The 14020-nt window shown below is 35.0% G+C and overlaps 1 protein-coding gene across 6 annotated transcripts in view; it reads left to right on the forward strand.

Annotated features, from left to right (window-relative positions):
- The window catches only part of LOC138692616 (zinc finger protein ZFP2-like), a 103602-nt gene extending 90042 nt beyond the window's left edge, over positions 1 to 13560 (forward strand). For 3 of the 6 annotated variants that reach the window (XM_069815643.1, XM_069815645.1, XM_069815646.1), the window contains one exon: positions 12017 to 13560. In XM_069815643.1, coding sequence (XP_069671744.1) covers positions 12017 to 13247 — 1231 coding nt within the window. In that variant the 3' untranslated portion in view covers positions 13248 to 13560. Of the gene's footprint in view, positions 1 to 4727; positions 5258 to 9078; positions 9110 to 11732; positions 11894 to 12016 lie in introns of those variants that run through there. The other 3 variants (XM_069815648.1, XM_069815647.1, XM_069815650.1) reach the window with 3 other exon arrangements.
- Positions 13561 to 14020: the final 460 nt, after the last annotated feature.

Here is a 14020-nt window from a genome sequence, read left to right on the forward strand (position 1 = left end):
ATGTTCAAATTAAAAATTTAAATAATAATTTTATTGTAATCGACACAAATTCACCGTTGTGCTAACACTTGTGGTAAAGCTGAATGATCCGTTACTACAATGCGGATGAGATGTCTGTCATCCCATGGTGTCGTCACAGATCGTGATCCACTGCCGGATTTTCGAAGTGTCCGATTCTCTTCGGTCCACTGCTTCCACACTCGCATCATTGCAGTGACATGATGTCCCACACGAGCAGCAGTATCGCGTTAAGAAAATCCACCGTCACGCAGGCCAATCGTTCATCCCCGTTCAAACTCTGTTGTTGTTTATACTGCGCCCTTCTAGCACGATGAGCATAATGACTCTTAGAGAAAGGTTTACTGCCTCTTGACTCTAATACACTGCTCGTCTGGCTCCATTATAGTCCTCGATTTATGCGCCTACTAAGACAATTCAGAGGGCACTGCTGGGTTCAGGGGTGCAAAATCATTTTGAAATTCTTATTACTTGGTTGTCATACCCTGCGTTACATTTAGTATAATTTTCACATGCCTATCTATATTACTTCATAGTGTTGCACTATTTTACACAGACAGTAGCGTATATATATATATATATATATATATATATATATATATATGCTGCACCACTGATTCCCTTTGTCGCCATAATGCTGGTGAGCTTTTATGTTACCTTATCTTACTTTTTTTTTTTTTTTTTTTTTTTTTTGAGACTAATAGGAGGCCTTGAGAGTAAAATTATGTAATACATGTACAAGCATGTTATTTTTAGTACAACTGACATTCTCGGGAGTAATATATTTCTGTATTTGCTTAAAGAGTTAACTACGTAATTTTAATATAAAGAAATTTAACGTTTGTTTCGGAATAAAATTTATGACAGAAATAATGGTTCTTATGACGCCTAGTTATTTGTTTATTTTGTTTCCACATATACAGTTAGCCTATGTATGAATCAAAACTTTTTACTCACCAAGATACTAAATGTGAAATTTTATAGTGTGACAGGCTTCATAGATAACTTTAATTTATTTGTAAACAGTTTACGTACTTACTTACAAATGGCTTTAAAGAACCTGGAGGTTCATTACCACCCTCACATAAGTCCGCCATCGGTCCCTGTCCTGAGCAAGATTATCCACTCTCTACCATCATATCCCAGTTCTCTCAAATCAATTTTTATATTATCCTTCCATCTAGTCTCGCCCTCCCCAAAGGTCTTTCTCCCTCCAGCCTCCCAACTAACACTGTATATGCACTTCTGGATTCTTTCATACATTCTACATGCCCTGCCCATCTCAAACATCTGGATTTAATGTTCCTAATTATGTCAGGTGATTAATACAATGCGTGCAGTTCATCGTTGTGTAACTTTCTCCATTGTCCTGTAACTTCATACCTCTTAGCCCCAATTATTTTCCTAAGCACCTTATTCTCTTCTCTTCTGTTCCTCTCTCAAAATGAGAGTCCAAGTTTCAGAACTTATTATCAACCATATAAATCATACTAATGAATACTTACTTGGAAATGGTTTTTAAGGAACCCAGAAGTTGATTTCCGTCCTCACAAAAGCCCGCCATTGGTCCCTATCCTGAGCAAGATTAATCCAGTCCCTAGTATCATATCCCATCTCCCTCAAATCCATTTTAATATTATCTTCCCATATACTTCTGGGCCTTCCCAAAGGTTTTTTTCCCTCAGGCCTTTCAACTAGCACTTTATAATTATGCAGTTTTGTGTTACCCATACATGTTACATACCCTGCACATTCATACTAATGAATATTAGTCAAAATACTCAGCACTGTGAATATTGTGGTAAATTTTTCCAATGTGTAACCATTGGTATAAGTATAGCGCACCCTGATGTTGATCACAAGGTCATTATATCTAAATATGCGTGTCTAATGCCTACCCACTTCACTTACGTGATTCGGGTCCCACACATTAGTTAGCAGGATTGTGACCCATTTTCAAGTTGCACACCACTTCAGCGGGCCACACTATGCAAGATGTGCATTGGTGGAGAGTTATGTCGTATACTAGGATGAGTGTAGTGTAGGAACTGGGTGGGGATGATGATGAAGCTGAGTGAGAAGAAGGGGAAACCCGATGCTGGCACATGGCCTACTCCTGTCGAATAGCACCATGGAGGCCACCAGGCTTAACATCCCCTTCTGACAGACGAATCTGTATCAGTGGTGACCCATGCCTTCTCTTCATAAGCACTGCAGAGAAATTTGGGATTTAACCCAGGCATATTAGTGCACAATTTAGTGACTAGAGGGCTGGGAATTGAACCCGAATCAGCTAGTCGGAAAGTGAACACGCTGCCACAGAGTTAACTCTGTGATATCTAAAAGTGATCTGAACAAAAGTATTTACCAATTGAAGAGGCATTTCAGTCTATTCCTGGGAGGGTGGAAAATGGAATTCTGATTCATAATCTCCACACAGAAGTCCAACAGATGGTAAATCTCAACGTATTGTAGAATTTGAAAATAAATTTGCTGGTGTTATAAATAATGGTGACGGAGAGGAATTTGAGAAAATCGTCGTTGATTTCATTGCCATATTTGACAAATGCTGCTAACACCTTGCCAGGTCCTAGAAATCCTGTGGTATGCTATTACAACAAATGTAAAGCCCATAAGGAAACAAGGCATATTACCTACTTATCTAGGAAAAATCCTTGTAGATTATCTGCAAGGAAACGAAAACGAAATAAAGAACGATATCAGTATGACGTGACAGTCAGTACCAGCATTTTAACCAGTGCACAGTTGTCCAAAATGAAAAAATTTAGCAGGATAAATTAATAACTACCCAAGAGATTTTGATGAAATTTTACACTGTAGTTACAGGTAGCATATATGTTTTGTATACAAGCTCTCATTACGTTAGTATAAGTGAAACTACTCCTTACAGGGGGGCCCAATTAGACAAAATTAGTAACTTTTCGCCTACCTAACAGATTTTTATGAAATTTTACACAGTAGTTACAGGTAGTATATATGAGGGGTTCAAAGCAACAGTGGCGTAAGTCACTAATTGTAAGAACTGTGATATTGAAATGTTTGAGTTTCATAGTACTGAAAAATCTAGATACATTATGACGGAATGTTCTCTGTGTTAACAAATGAATAAAGGAATGAACTTTCATATAAGAAATGAAAGAAAGGCTTTATTATATAATTCTGGTATTATATTTCACATTTATATTACATTATAATAATTCACTAATACAATAAAGAACAATCTTTAGTATATTGAATAAATTAAACAGTCTATGCTTAGTATTACAATTTATAGCATTAACGTTTTCAGTACGTGTGTACCATTTTCAAATGCGAATGCCTGTTACATTTAAATAGGTCTGCTTAACTGTGGAATTGGAACATTCATGAACATCATTGATACTGTTAATAAACTACATAAAATACAACTTAAGGATAAAATAGATAAAATACATATGTCAAACATAGTTCACATGATCACTTCGATGACATGTTGTTAGAGTAGTCTTCTCTTAATGTGGATCATCGTGGTTAAATATTATAAAATATCCAATAAAATGGTAAATTTTAAAATTAACTTGCACTGATAATCACTATAAAACACTGTAGTCATGTTGAGTTGTTTTAATATTCATTTATGTTCATATATGCTATATGTTGCACTATGTCCCATTAGATACGTCGTACGTTCGCCGCATACACCAGATATGTTGACGACACTCTAATCATTTACGAAAATAGAACCAACCAGGATACATTAATTCTTGAAGAATTTAATAAATTCAGATATTTAATAGACCGGTTAATCATGAAACCATTAAGTAAAGAGAATTATAAAAAAGAATTAAATTATATCGAAAACCTTGCCATAGAAAACGGTTATGACAAACACTTAATCCATAAATTATTGAAAAACAGGAAAGTTAAATTATCCAAGAGAAAACAAACCACACTGGAACCAGAAAGAGAAAAACCAAACATAAAATGGAAAACCATGACTTACTATGGAAAAATCTCCAACCAAATTAATAATTTTTTCAAAAAAATAAACATCAACATTGCCTTTAAAACTAATAATAAATTACACAATATAATCCCCAACAAAACAAACAATAATGAACCATATTTAAATAGTGGTATATATCAACTACAATGCAACAACTGTCCTAAAATATACATTGGTCAAACTCGCCGCAATTTCAAAATAAGATATAAGGAACATGCCACAGACTTCAAATATAACAGGAATAAATCAAAGTTTGCCTATCATCTTATTGAGGAAGGTCATGAGTTACACAATATAAAAGATACACTAAAGATTATAAAAGCCACCAATAGCCCCGCAATAGATATAATAGAACAGTACCACATTGCAAAAAGTTTTAATCAAGGGAACAAATTACTAAATGAACAAATAATCAATCCTAATAACCCGTTATTTAATCTATTCAAATTAATATCGAACAATCGAACCATACCACCTCCACTTCCGACGGCAGGTCCCCCCACCCCTGTGTCACTTCCGGTTCTGCCGGACACACATTAGGTTAAGAGCTAATGTACACCTTGAGCGCTTCTCAGTCATAACCAAGCCATCGGGAAACAAACATCATACCCAGACCATGCACGTAAGTCATCAACTCTATCTTTGCATTTCAACATTAGCATTTATTAAATGTAAATTGCAATATCAAATTTAATGCTCACAGCGCACAATGGCTAGACTGAAAACCGCACGAGGTCACTAAGAATTCTGTACTTGTTTAACAACTCTCCCACCAAGCTACAACCAGGTAATACAACACCTACATTATGTACGACGTATCTAATGGGACATAGTGCAACATATAGCATATATGAACATAAATGAATATTAAAACAACTCAACATGACTACAGTATTTTATAGTGATTATCAGTGCAAGTTAATTTTAACATTTACCATTTTATTGGATATTTTATAATATTTAACCACGATGATCCACATTAAGAGAAGACTACTCTAACAACATGTCATTGAAGTGATCATGTGAACTATGTTTAACATATGTATTTTATCTATTTTATCCTTAAGTTGTATTTTATGTAGTTTATTAACAGTATCAATGATGTTCATGAATGTTCCAATTCCACAGTTAAGCAGATCTATTTAAATGTAACAGGCATTCGCATTTGAAAATGGTACACACGTACTGAAAACGTTAATGCTATAAATTGTAATACTAGATAAGCATAGACTGTTTAATTTATTCAATATACTAAAGATTATAACTTGCTTATCGGAAACTTCATACATAATGAAATTAATAAAGAACAAAATATGATGTTAGGGTGACCAGATTCACATCGATAAAAAGAGGACACAAAGGTTCAAAAACCAGGACATTGTTCGAAAAAAGAGAACAGAAGATGTTATGTACTTTTATTTATTTACTTATTTTTACTTGGTTATTTGTTTTTTTTTTGTTTTTATTTTATTTTACGACGCTGTATCAACATCTAGGTTATTTAGCGTCTGAATAATATGAAGGTGATAATGCCAGTGAAATGAGTCCGGGGTCCAGCACCGAAAGTTACCCAGAATTTGCTCGTATTGTGTTGAGGGAAAACCCCGGAAAAAACCTCAACCAGGTAACTTGCCCTGACCGGGATTCGAACCCAGGCCACCTGGTTTCGCGGCCAGACGTGCTGACCGTTACTCCACAGGTGGGGACACTTGGTTATTTAACGATGCTGTATCAACTACTAGACTATTTAGCGTCGATGAGATTGGTGATAACGAGATGATATTTGGCGACATGAGGCTCAGGATTCGCCATAGATTACCTGACATTTGTCTTACGGTTAGAAAAAACCTCGAAAAATACCCAACCAGGTAATCAACCCAAGTGGGGATCGAACCTGCGCCTTAACCGACTGAGCTACGCTGGTGGCTATTTAGATTTAGGCTTAGGCCTATATTGTATTTTAAATTAAGTCAGTATCTATTTTATTACAAAATATTTACAGTACAGATTTAGGCTTATACCATACTTCAAAGTATGTTAATATCTATTTCATTACAAAATAATTATGATCATCATCATCATCATCAATAGCTATCAGGGTTTAGGCCATTTGGCCTATTCCGTCTCAGGTGAAAAGCTGGTCCCTCCATCGCTTCTTTGGGCGTCCACGATCTCGGTATCCAAGGGGTCTGTAATTTAATAATCTCCTGGGTAGTCTATCATTTGGCATCCGTAGAACACGCTCATGCCAGTTGCTCCGATACTTGTGGATTGTCTCTGTAATGGCTGCGATATTTAGTTCTTGTCGGATGTCTTCATTATATTTATGGTCATAGAGAGTGTAGCCTGTTAGTGGTCTTAGTAATCTCATCTCAGCTGCTTCTATTCTCTTCAGTTGACTAGTTGTTAGAGTCCAAGTTTCTGATCCATATAGCAAAGTTGGAATGGCCATTGTTTTGTAGAATTTCAAAATTGTGTCTTCCCGGACCTTCTTAAACAGTGTATTTCTAATTGTTCTTAGCAGCTGTTGAAATTTGGCTAATTTATTATCTATATCTCGAGAATGAATATAGGAGAGATTACAGCCAAGGTAAGTAAAAGCATTTACTTGCTCTACTCCAGAGTTATTGATAACTATTTTAGTTCTTATAGAATTTTTACCAATAAAGGCCATGGTTTTTGTTTTGTGTATAGAAATTTCTAAATTGTACTCTTTTGCTTTTTGATATAACCTATGAATTGCCATTTGTAAGTTGTATTCGGTGTTAGCTAATATAATTACATCATCTGCGTAGAGCAGAGTGTTAAGGGGTTTGTTATCGATCATAAAATGTGTGGCCAAATCAATTTCCCATTCCTTAATAAGTGCATTAATATATATATTAAATAAACAAGGAGATTCTGAGGAGATTTTACTTACTCTTCATTCTCAGAAGAAACAATAATTATAATAAAACTTAATAATTATGATTTTACAGTTAGCTATATATGAAAGTCAAATTAAAGAGAACAAAAAGAGTATATTCCGTCGATGCTGCTGCCATCTACAGGCAAATTACTTGAAAAAGGCCTCAAATCAGATAATTTCAAATTATGAGGCATACAAGTTATGAAAAGGAGGGCATTTCTAGATTTTTTAGAATCCGCCCAGACCCCGAACAAAGGCCTAAGAAGGAGTACATGTCCGGACAAAAGAGGACGTCTGGTCACCCTAGATATTGTAAACTTTGCTTTTTGTAACTGGACCTAGAATGTGAAAGTCGTATTAAAAATTGTCATCAATGTTACTATGAGGTATAAAGACGAGTTCAAACACACATTAAAATTAAACAAAATGACCTTAAATAAATAAAAACTTACTGGCAATAGACAAATAAACACTTTATATGAATAAGCAAAATATTGAAAACCTCTGATACTCGTTAACATTATCATTACAATAGTTTTCAAATGAGCAAAGAACTGTTAAAGATCCAGACTATTCATTATCATCATCAGACAGTGATTCAAATGAACCCTAGTGTTCCCTGTTATTCGTCTATAATAAAGTGAAATATTGGTGGTGTTGGGGTGATATGAACTTCAAAAAATCCAGCATATATTTCTTCTTTTGGACACTAATGGAACTCCTGTTACCGTATAATTGTGACTATCACAGTCGAGAAATATTTTGGGCACTCCTTCCTTACTGGTTTCAAGTCGAGCTGACTGATTGGTATGTCACCATTTAAGGTAGTCTTGTAAAATATAGTATATGGTTTGGAATGGTCAAAGCTGATTCACTGAATTTTAAACCAATTTATGTTTTCTCCATCTGTATTCCTCTTCCTTCATGTGATACTCTTTTCGAATTCTTTAGTTGTCTTGAAATCATCCTGGTTCATCTCATAGACCATAAATACATTTCTTTTTCGAACTTGTTTAATTGTATTGTACCAAGCAGATGATCGAAGATATCTCTTGAGATCCTCTGGATCCTTGGATTTCATCCCAAACATACATGAAAGATCCGCCACTGGATAAATCATGACAACCGAAATTGAAATAGTACAAGTTACGTTTGTAGTATGCGACTGAGGCCATGAATATTGGAAATTCAAGTGCTTTTTGTAGATCAACTGAAAAAACATGGTATTCATCAACGGTATCCTTCCCACATTGTGCATTATTTTTCATTGTAAAATATATTATTATTACGGTAAAAGTAGTAGTAACTATAAGTTTACCTTTGCTCTAGGACTCACCTGATGGTGTAAAAGATTCGCCATTAACGTAATAGTCTGGATCATCACAATCACTGTCCATTATCACGAACATTAATGAACGAAACAGATACTGCTCTTATGCGTGAGCACGTGGACAATGGCTCACTTGACGCGCTGACTTATGCCAGAGATTCCTGCATATGCCTCTGCTTTCAACTGCCATCTACATGTAACCTTAAGAAATATGACATATGCCGATGTTGCAAATGAAAGAGACGAGGTTCCACTATATTATGTGAGGTGTAGGTCAAAATAAAAAAAAAAACTGACTTACGCCACTGTTGCTTTGAACCCCTCATATGTTTTGTATACAAGCTCTCATTACGTTTGTATATGGGTAACTACACTTACAGGGGCGTATTTAGACAAAATTAGTAACTTTTCTCCTATATAACTGATATTCAAGGAATCTTATACAGTATTTACAGGTAGTACATTGTTTTGTGTAAAAACTTTTATTACGTTGGTATAAAGCAAACTAATCCTTATAGGGGGGTTCAGTTAAACAAAATTAGTAACTTTTCTCCTATCTAACAGATTTTCATGAAATGTTATACAGTAAGTACAGGTATTACATTTGTTTTGTATTCAAACTCTGATTACGTTGGTATAAGGGAAATTGCCCCTTATAGGGGGATTCATTTGGACAAAATTAGTAACTTTTCTCCTGTCTAACAGATTTTCATGAAACTTTACACAGTAGTTACAGGTAGTACATTTGTTTTGTATACAAGCTCTAATTCTCTGGATTGTCTTTGTTTCGACCTCATATTTGCTGTAATGGAAAAGCTTTCTTGGACAGCCACGACTTATTCGAGGGGTAAGTTTTTCTAAATTTCCATTAATATCAAGGTGAGAACTTAATTTAATAAGTAGCTCAGTAAGCCAATGTTCATTTCGTTAAGAAAAGTTATATTCTTTATTCTCTTGCTGTCCAACGATAAATTATCTTGCGGGAAAATGTAACATTTTAGGTAGCTACTATTGCACCTTTTGGCCACTCGGGAAGCTTTTTTGATAAATAATCAACAAACTGTCACCTTGTATTCCCTGAATTGTACTTCGGAAGCAGATTCGGTTCCCAGATATTTAAATGACTGCAGTCGAGAAAAATTGCACTACTGTCTCTGGACAGAATAGTGCGCATAATTTATTACTTCCGCAAATCTGCGCATCTTAAAGCTTCATTTAAAATAGAAATAAAACTCGAGAAAGTGAAAGAAAATCATTTTGGGACGGAACAAAGGGTGTTTTTTTCTTTACCTTACCCAAGTCTGCACTCAGTGGTTATATTCATATTTTGTTCCATGCCCATTCATGCTAATTTGACATGCTATAACAACATTAAAGTAACAAAAACAAACAGTGTTACATACTTAAAGAACTACTTGACATGTTGATACCAAATATGAAGAGGATCGACCACTTACAACAGAGTTATAGCACAAAGAAAACGGAAGACTCACGGCACTTGCAGAGTAAGAATGCTGGATGGCAAAATGTGGCATGTTACCAGCCTCTTATCTCGCTCTGCAGCCACTTCCGCTGATTAAGATAATCAACTGAGTGTTACTCAGCTTTATAGGAGCAATTTTAGGGGTTTATTTCATTTTTGTTATGTCCTTTTTCTACTTTTGTCCTCCTAAATATGGATTTTGGACCACTGCGCAATGGCGTAAAGTAGTGGAGATCAATGAATAGTCAATGAAATTTTTAATATTTCTATTCGTAATATTTCTGAATATTTTACAAATAGGTTTGGTAAAAAAAATGATTTAATACCACCAGAACTTATTGAACCTGTATCTTCAAAAGAGGATATTGAGATATCTGAACATGATATAAATATGGCTGTTTCAAAGATTAAAGTTGATACATCTTCTGGCTTCGATAGTGTAATCATGAGACCAATCAAGGAACTAAAGAGAAACTTCTTGATAAATATTTCCACAGTTTCGTTAACCTCTGAAATCTGCAACCAGAGGTTTATATCTATACCCGCCACTCATATAAATTCATCACTTATTAATGGATGTATTCAGGATGCAAAATTCAGAGAAGAAAAACTGTTGCGTAGCTTTCCTTGATATAAGTAAAGCATATGATATTATAGCAGATGAGCATTTAAAACGGTCTCTCTACCATACGGATATGCTATACAATCTTAGAGACATATTAGTGCATTTGATATAAAATAACGTTGTCAAAATAGAAACAGGCTTAAATAAAAGTGGTGACATATACTTTTATAAAGGAGCAGGTCAGAGTTCTCCTTTATCCCCAGTTCTCTTAATTTGGCTATTAATAATATTCTTAAATAATTTACTGAACCTGAAATAGCCCAGAAATACTATTAACAATTATCTCCTACTGTTAGTCATGTCTCAAATTCTTGCCTTTGCCGATGATTTGGCCCTCATTAGTAACGATCTTGAGTCAGTTTCTATATTAATAGATTTGACGAATCAAAATTTATAAACAATTTGTTTGAATATTAACCCCCAAAAAGTGTATACTCATTCACATTAAACATGGATCTCTCACTATCGTCGAATTTTGGAAATACAATTAATTATATTGTACCAGGTGATATCGTCAAATACAGTATTTAAGAATTATATGTTCTGCAGAAATTGTATTTTATCAGCCAAGTATTATTCGAACTTTTGGTAAGAATATTGACAAGTTAATCACCATTAATTTACTCAAAGCTGATGAAAAACCGAATATTATGACCTGTATGTATAGTCCAAGATCATTTATTCGCACCAAAGTACACCATTGAATAAGATTCCAAAATCTTTCTTACATGATATTTATAAAATTATCCTAACAGGAACTAAGGAAATTATGAGTTTACCGCATGATTGTCCGAATGATACGCTATGTTCTCGGAAGAATCTTCGTGGCCTTGGTTTATTTATTTATTTTATTGCTTCCTCAAACTTTGAGGTTGCCCGTAGACAAAGCATACCAGGTAATAATAAATGTATATAATGCATTAAATATAATGTTCAGTTAAAAAAAATTCTTCAAGTATGCAACAGTGAAAAATCCTGAAAAGTTAAATAATTAAGGTAGATAGTAGCAATTTTTATTTTTTTTTAATCTTTTTTTATTTTTTAGGGGCCCCTGATAGTGGCAATAGGTATTTCTTTCAAAATAGATCTTGGAAGAGCAAGAGATTTCCAAAATTTTGCTAGGCATCCTGGAATTGTTCCTCCAGCACCAATGAGTAGACCCACTGTCTGTATATCTTCGAGTTCGTATTTTTCTTTATAATATGGAATGGTAGGTGTATAATTGCTCTGCTTTTCTTGGTGGACTTTTGAAGTCTGGGACTGATGGCTTTCAAACCTGATGGTTGGGTCAGTAATGTAACCTCTGCTTTTGTTATTAATGGCAATTATATCGATTCTTCTGTGGTTTCCATTTTCCTCTAGGCCGTGGACTTCGAAAACCTTGAAGTCATTATCTTTTAGTGCTGCAGCTATAATGAAGCAAATGGCGAATCATCGGCCTCGTCTTGCCAGATATCTCGCTATCACCAATGTCATTGACGCTAAATAACCTTGTAGTTAATACAGCGTCGTTAAATAGCCAAGTAAAAAATAATATATAAATATAATTTTATAAATATGTTTGTAAATACATATAACGCTTATTATATTTTTATCTGACTATATAGACGCTTGTAGAGACTAATACATTGTTATATTCATTTCAGCATCGGGAATGGTTTTCAGAAGATTGTATCAGAAGAGTGCACCAGCACTGATTGTGAAGAGGACGCATTGACACAGTGTGGTAGCCACAGATCACACGGTTCAAATATTAGTGACCGAAGATCTAATTCTTTCAAGTGTAATATATGCAACGAAGTTTTCGTAACACCGGAATCTTTGAAACATCATTTCCATATACGCACAACCAAAAAGTCATTTAAATGCGACGTCTGTGGGAAGTGTTTCTTGAATTTGAGTGATATAAAGAAACATGAACTCCTACACACAGACGAAATACCTTTTCATTGCAACGTGTGTGGGAAGTCTTTCACAAAATCATGGAATTTGAAGATACATGCACGCATACACACAGGCGAAAGGCCATTCAAATGCAGTGTTTGTGGAAAATGTTTTTCAGTATCGAGTAACCTCAAGATTCACTCTCGGCTACACACGGACAATAGACCATTTAAATGTGATGAATGTGGAAAATGTTTCTCAAAGAAGGCAATTTTAAAAAGACATGCGCTTATACACAAAGACGAAAGGCCATTCAAATGTGATCTCTGTGGTAGGTGTTTCACAGAATCTTCAGTTTTAAACAGACATGCACGCATACACACAGGCGAAAGGCCATTCAAATGCAATGTTTGTGGAAAGTGTTTCTCAGAAGCGGGTAACCTCAAGATTCACTCTCGGCTACACACGGGCGAGAGACCATTTAAGTGTGATGAATGTGAAAAGTGTTTCTCAAAGAAGGCGGTTTTACAAAGACATGCCCTTATACATACAGGTGAGAAGCCATTCAAATGTGATGTCTGTGGAAAGCGTTTCTCAGAATCCGCTAACCTCAAGATTCACGTTCGCATACACACAGGCGAGAGACCATTTAAATGTGATGATTGTGGAAAGTGTTTTGCAAAGAAGGCAGTTTTAAAGAGTCACGTACGTATACACACAGGCGAAAGGCCATTCAAATGTAATGTCTGTGGAAAGTCTTTTTTACTTTCGGGGCACCTTAAGATTCACTCCCGTCTTCACACGGGAGAGAGGCCCTTTAATTGCGAAGAATGTGGAATGTGGTTCGCAATGAAAGTAGTTTTAAAAAGGCATATACTCAAACACTTGGGCGAAAGGCCATTCAAATGTGATATCTGTGGAAAGCGTTTCTCAGAATCCCATAATCTCAAGATTCACTCCCGTCTACACACAGTGAAGGAACCACTGAAATGAGATAAACATGGAAAGTATTATTGTGAATGAGGAGGTATACAATAAATGAACTACATACATAGAGTTATAAGATGTTAAGAAATGAAAAGCAGGTCATTTTTGGTTTAAAAAAAAGAAGCAGGATTCTCCATAAAAAAAAAGTGACAGTAATTTTCAGTAGTACTGATACCAATGTAAATTGTTGAATTTGGTGTACACTAGAATTCATACAAGACTTACTAAAAGTATGTAGATTATGAATTTACCTTTTTTAATTAGTTGGTTGCTACAACAATGAGTGTTGTTTGTCGTCCAGTAAATTACTGAAAATCTTTCCATAGTGATATTTCAAATTATTACACTTCACAATTATACAAATCCTTGATGGTCTCCACATAAAGATGGTTTCTCTCCCTGGAGCACTGAGAATTGATTGGCGAATATACTTTCCCCACGTACATTGTGGCTTGTTATAGCAAATTAAAAATTGTGAATCTCAAAATTTTCTCATCTCAACTCGGAATTTCAATGCTTCTTGAGGAAGTTAGCCATTTTCTGTCTAAGGGATATTTATGCTCTACATCTCATTAACTACATAAAATTTTAGTTTGCAGAACTGATAAAACAGTTTAGAATCTTGAATATCCACGTGTTTGCATTGCAAGTATTTTACACACGGATGAAATCAAACTTATTAGTGTCAATATTTTACAATTTCATTCACTGGAAACGTTTCAGTTCTGCCAGTGGTAAAGTCAATTTGTGCAGATATTCATTGCAAGTGTTGTAAAATT

This window comes from Periplaneta americana, chromosome 17 (genome assembly GCF_040183065.1).
Source record: "Periplaneta americana isolate PAMFEO1 chromosome 17, P.americana_PAMFEO1_priV1, whole genome shotgun sequence".
NCBI classification, from domain to species: Eukaryota; Metazoa; Arthropoda; class Insecta; order Blattodea; family Blattidae; genus Periplaneta; species Periplaneta americana.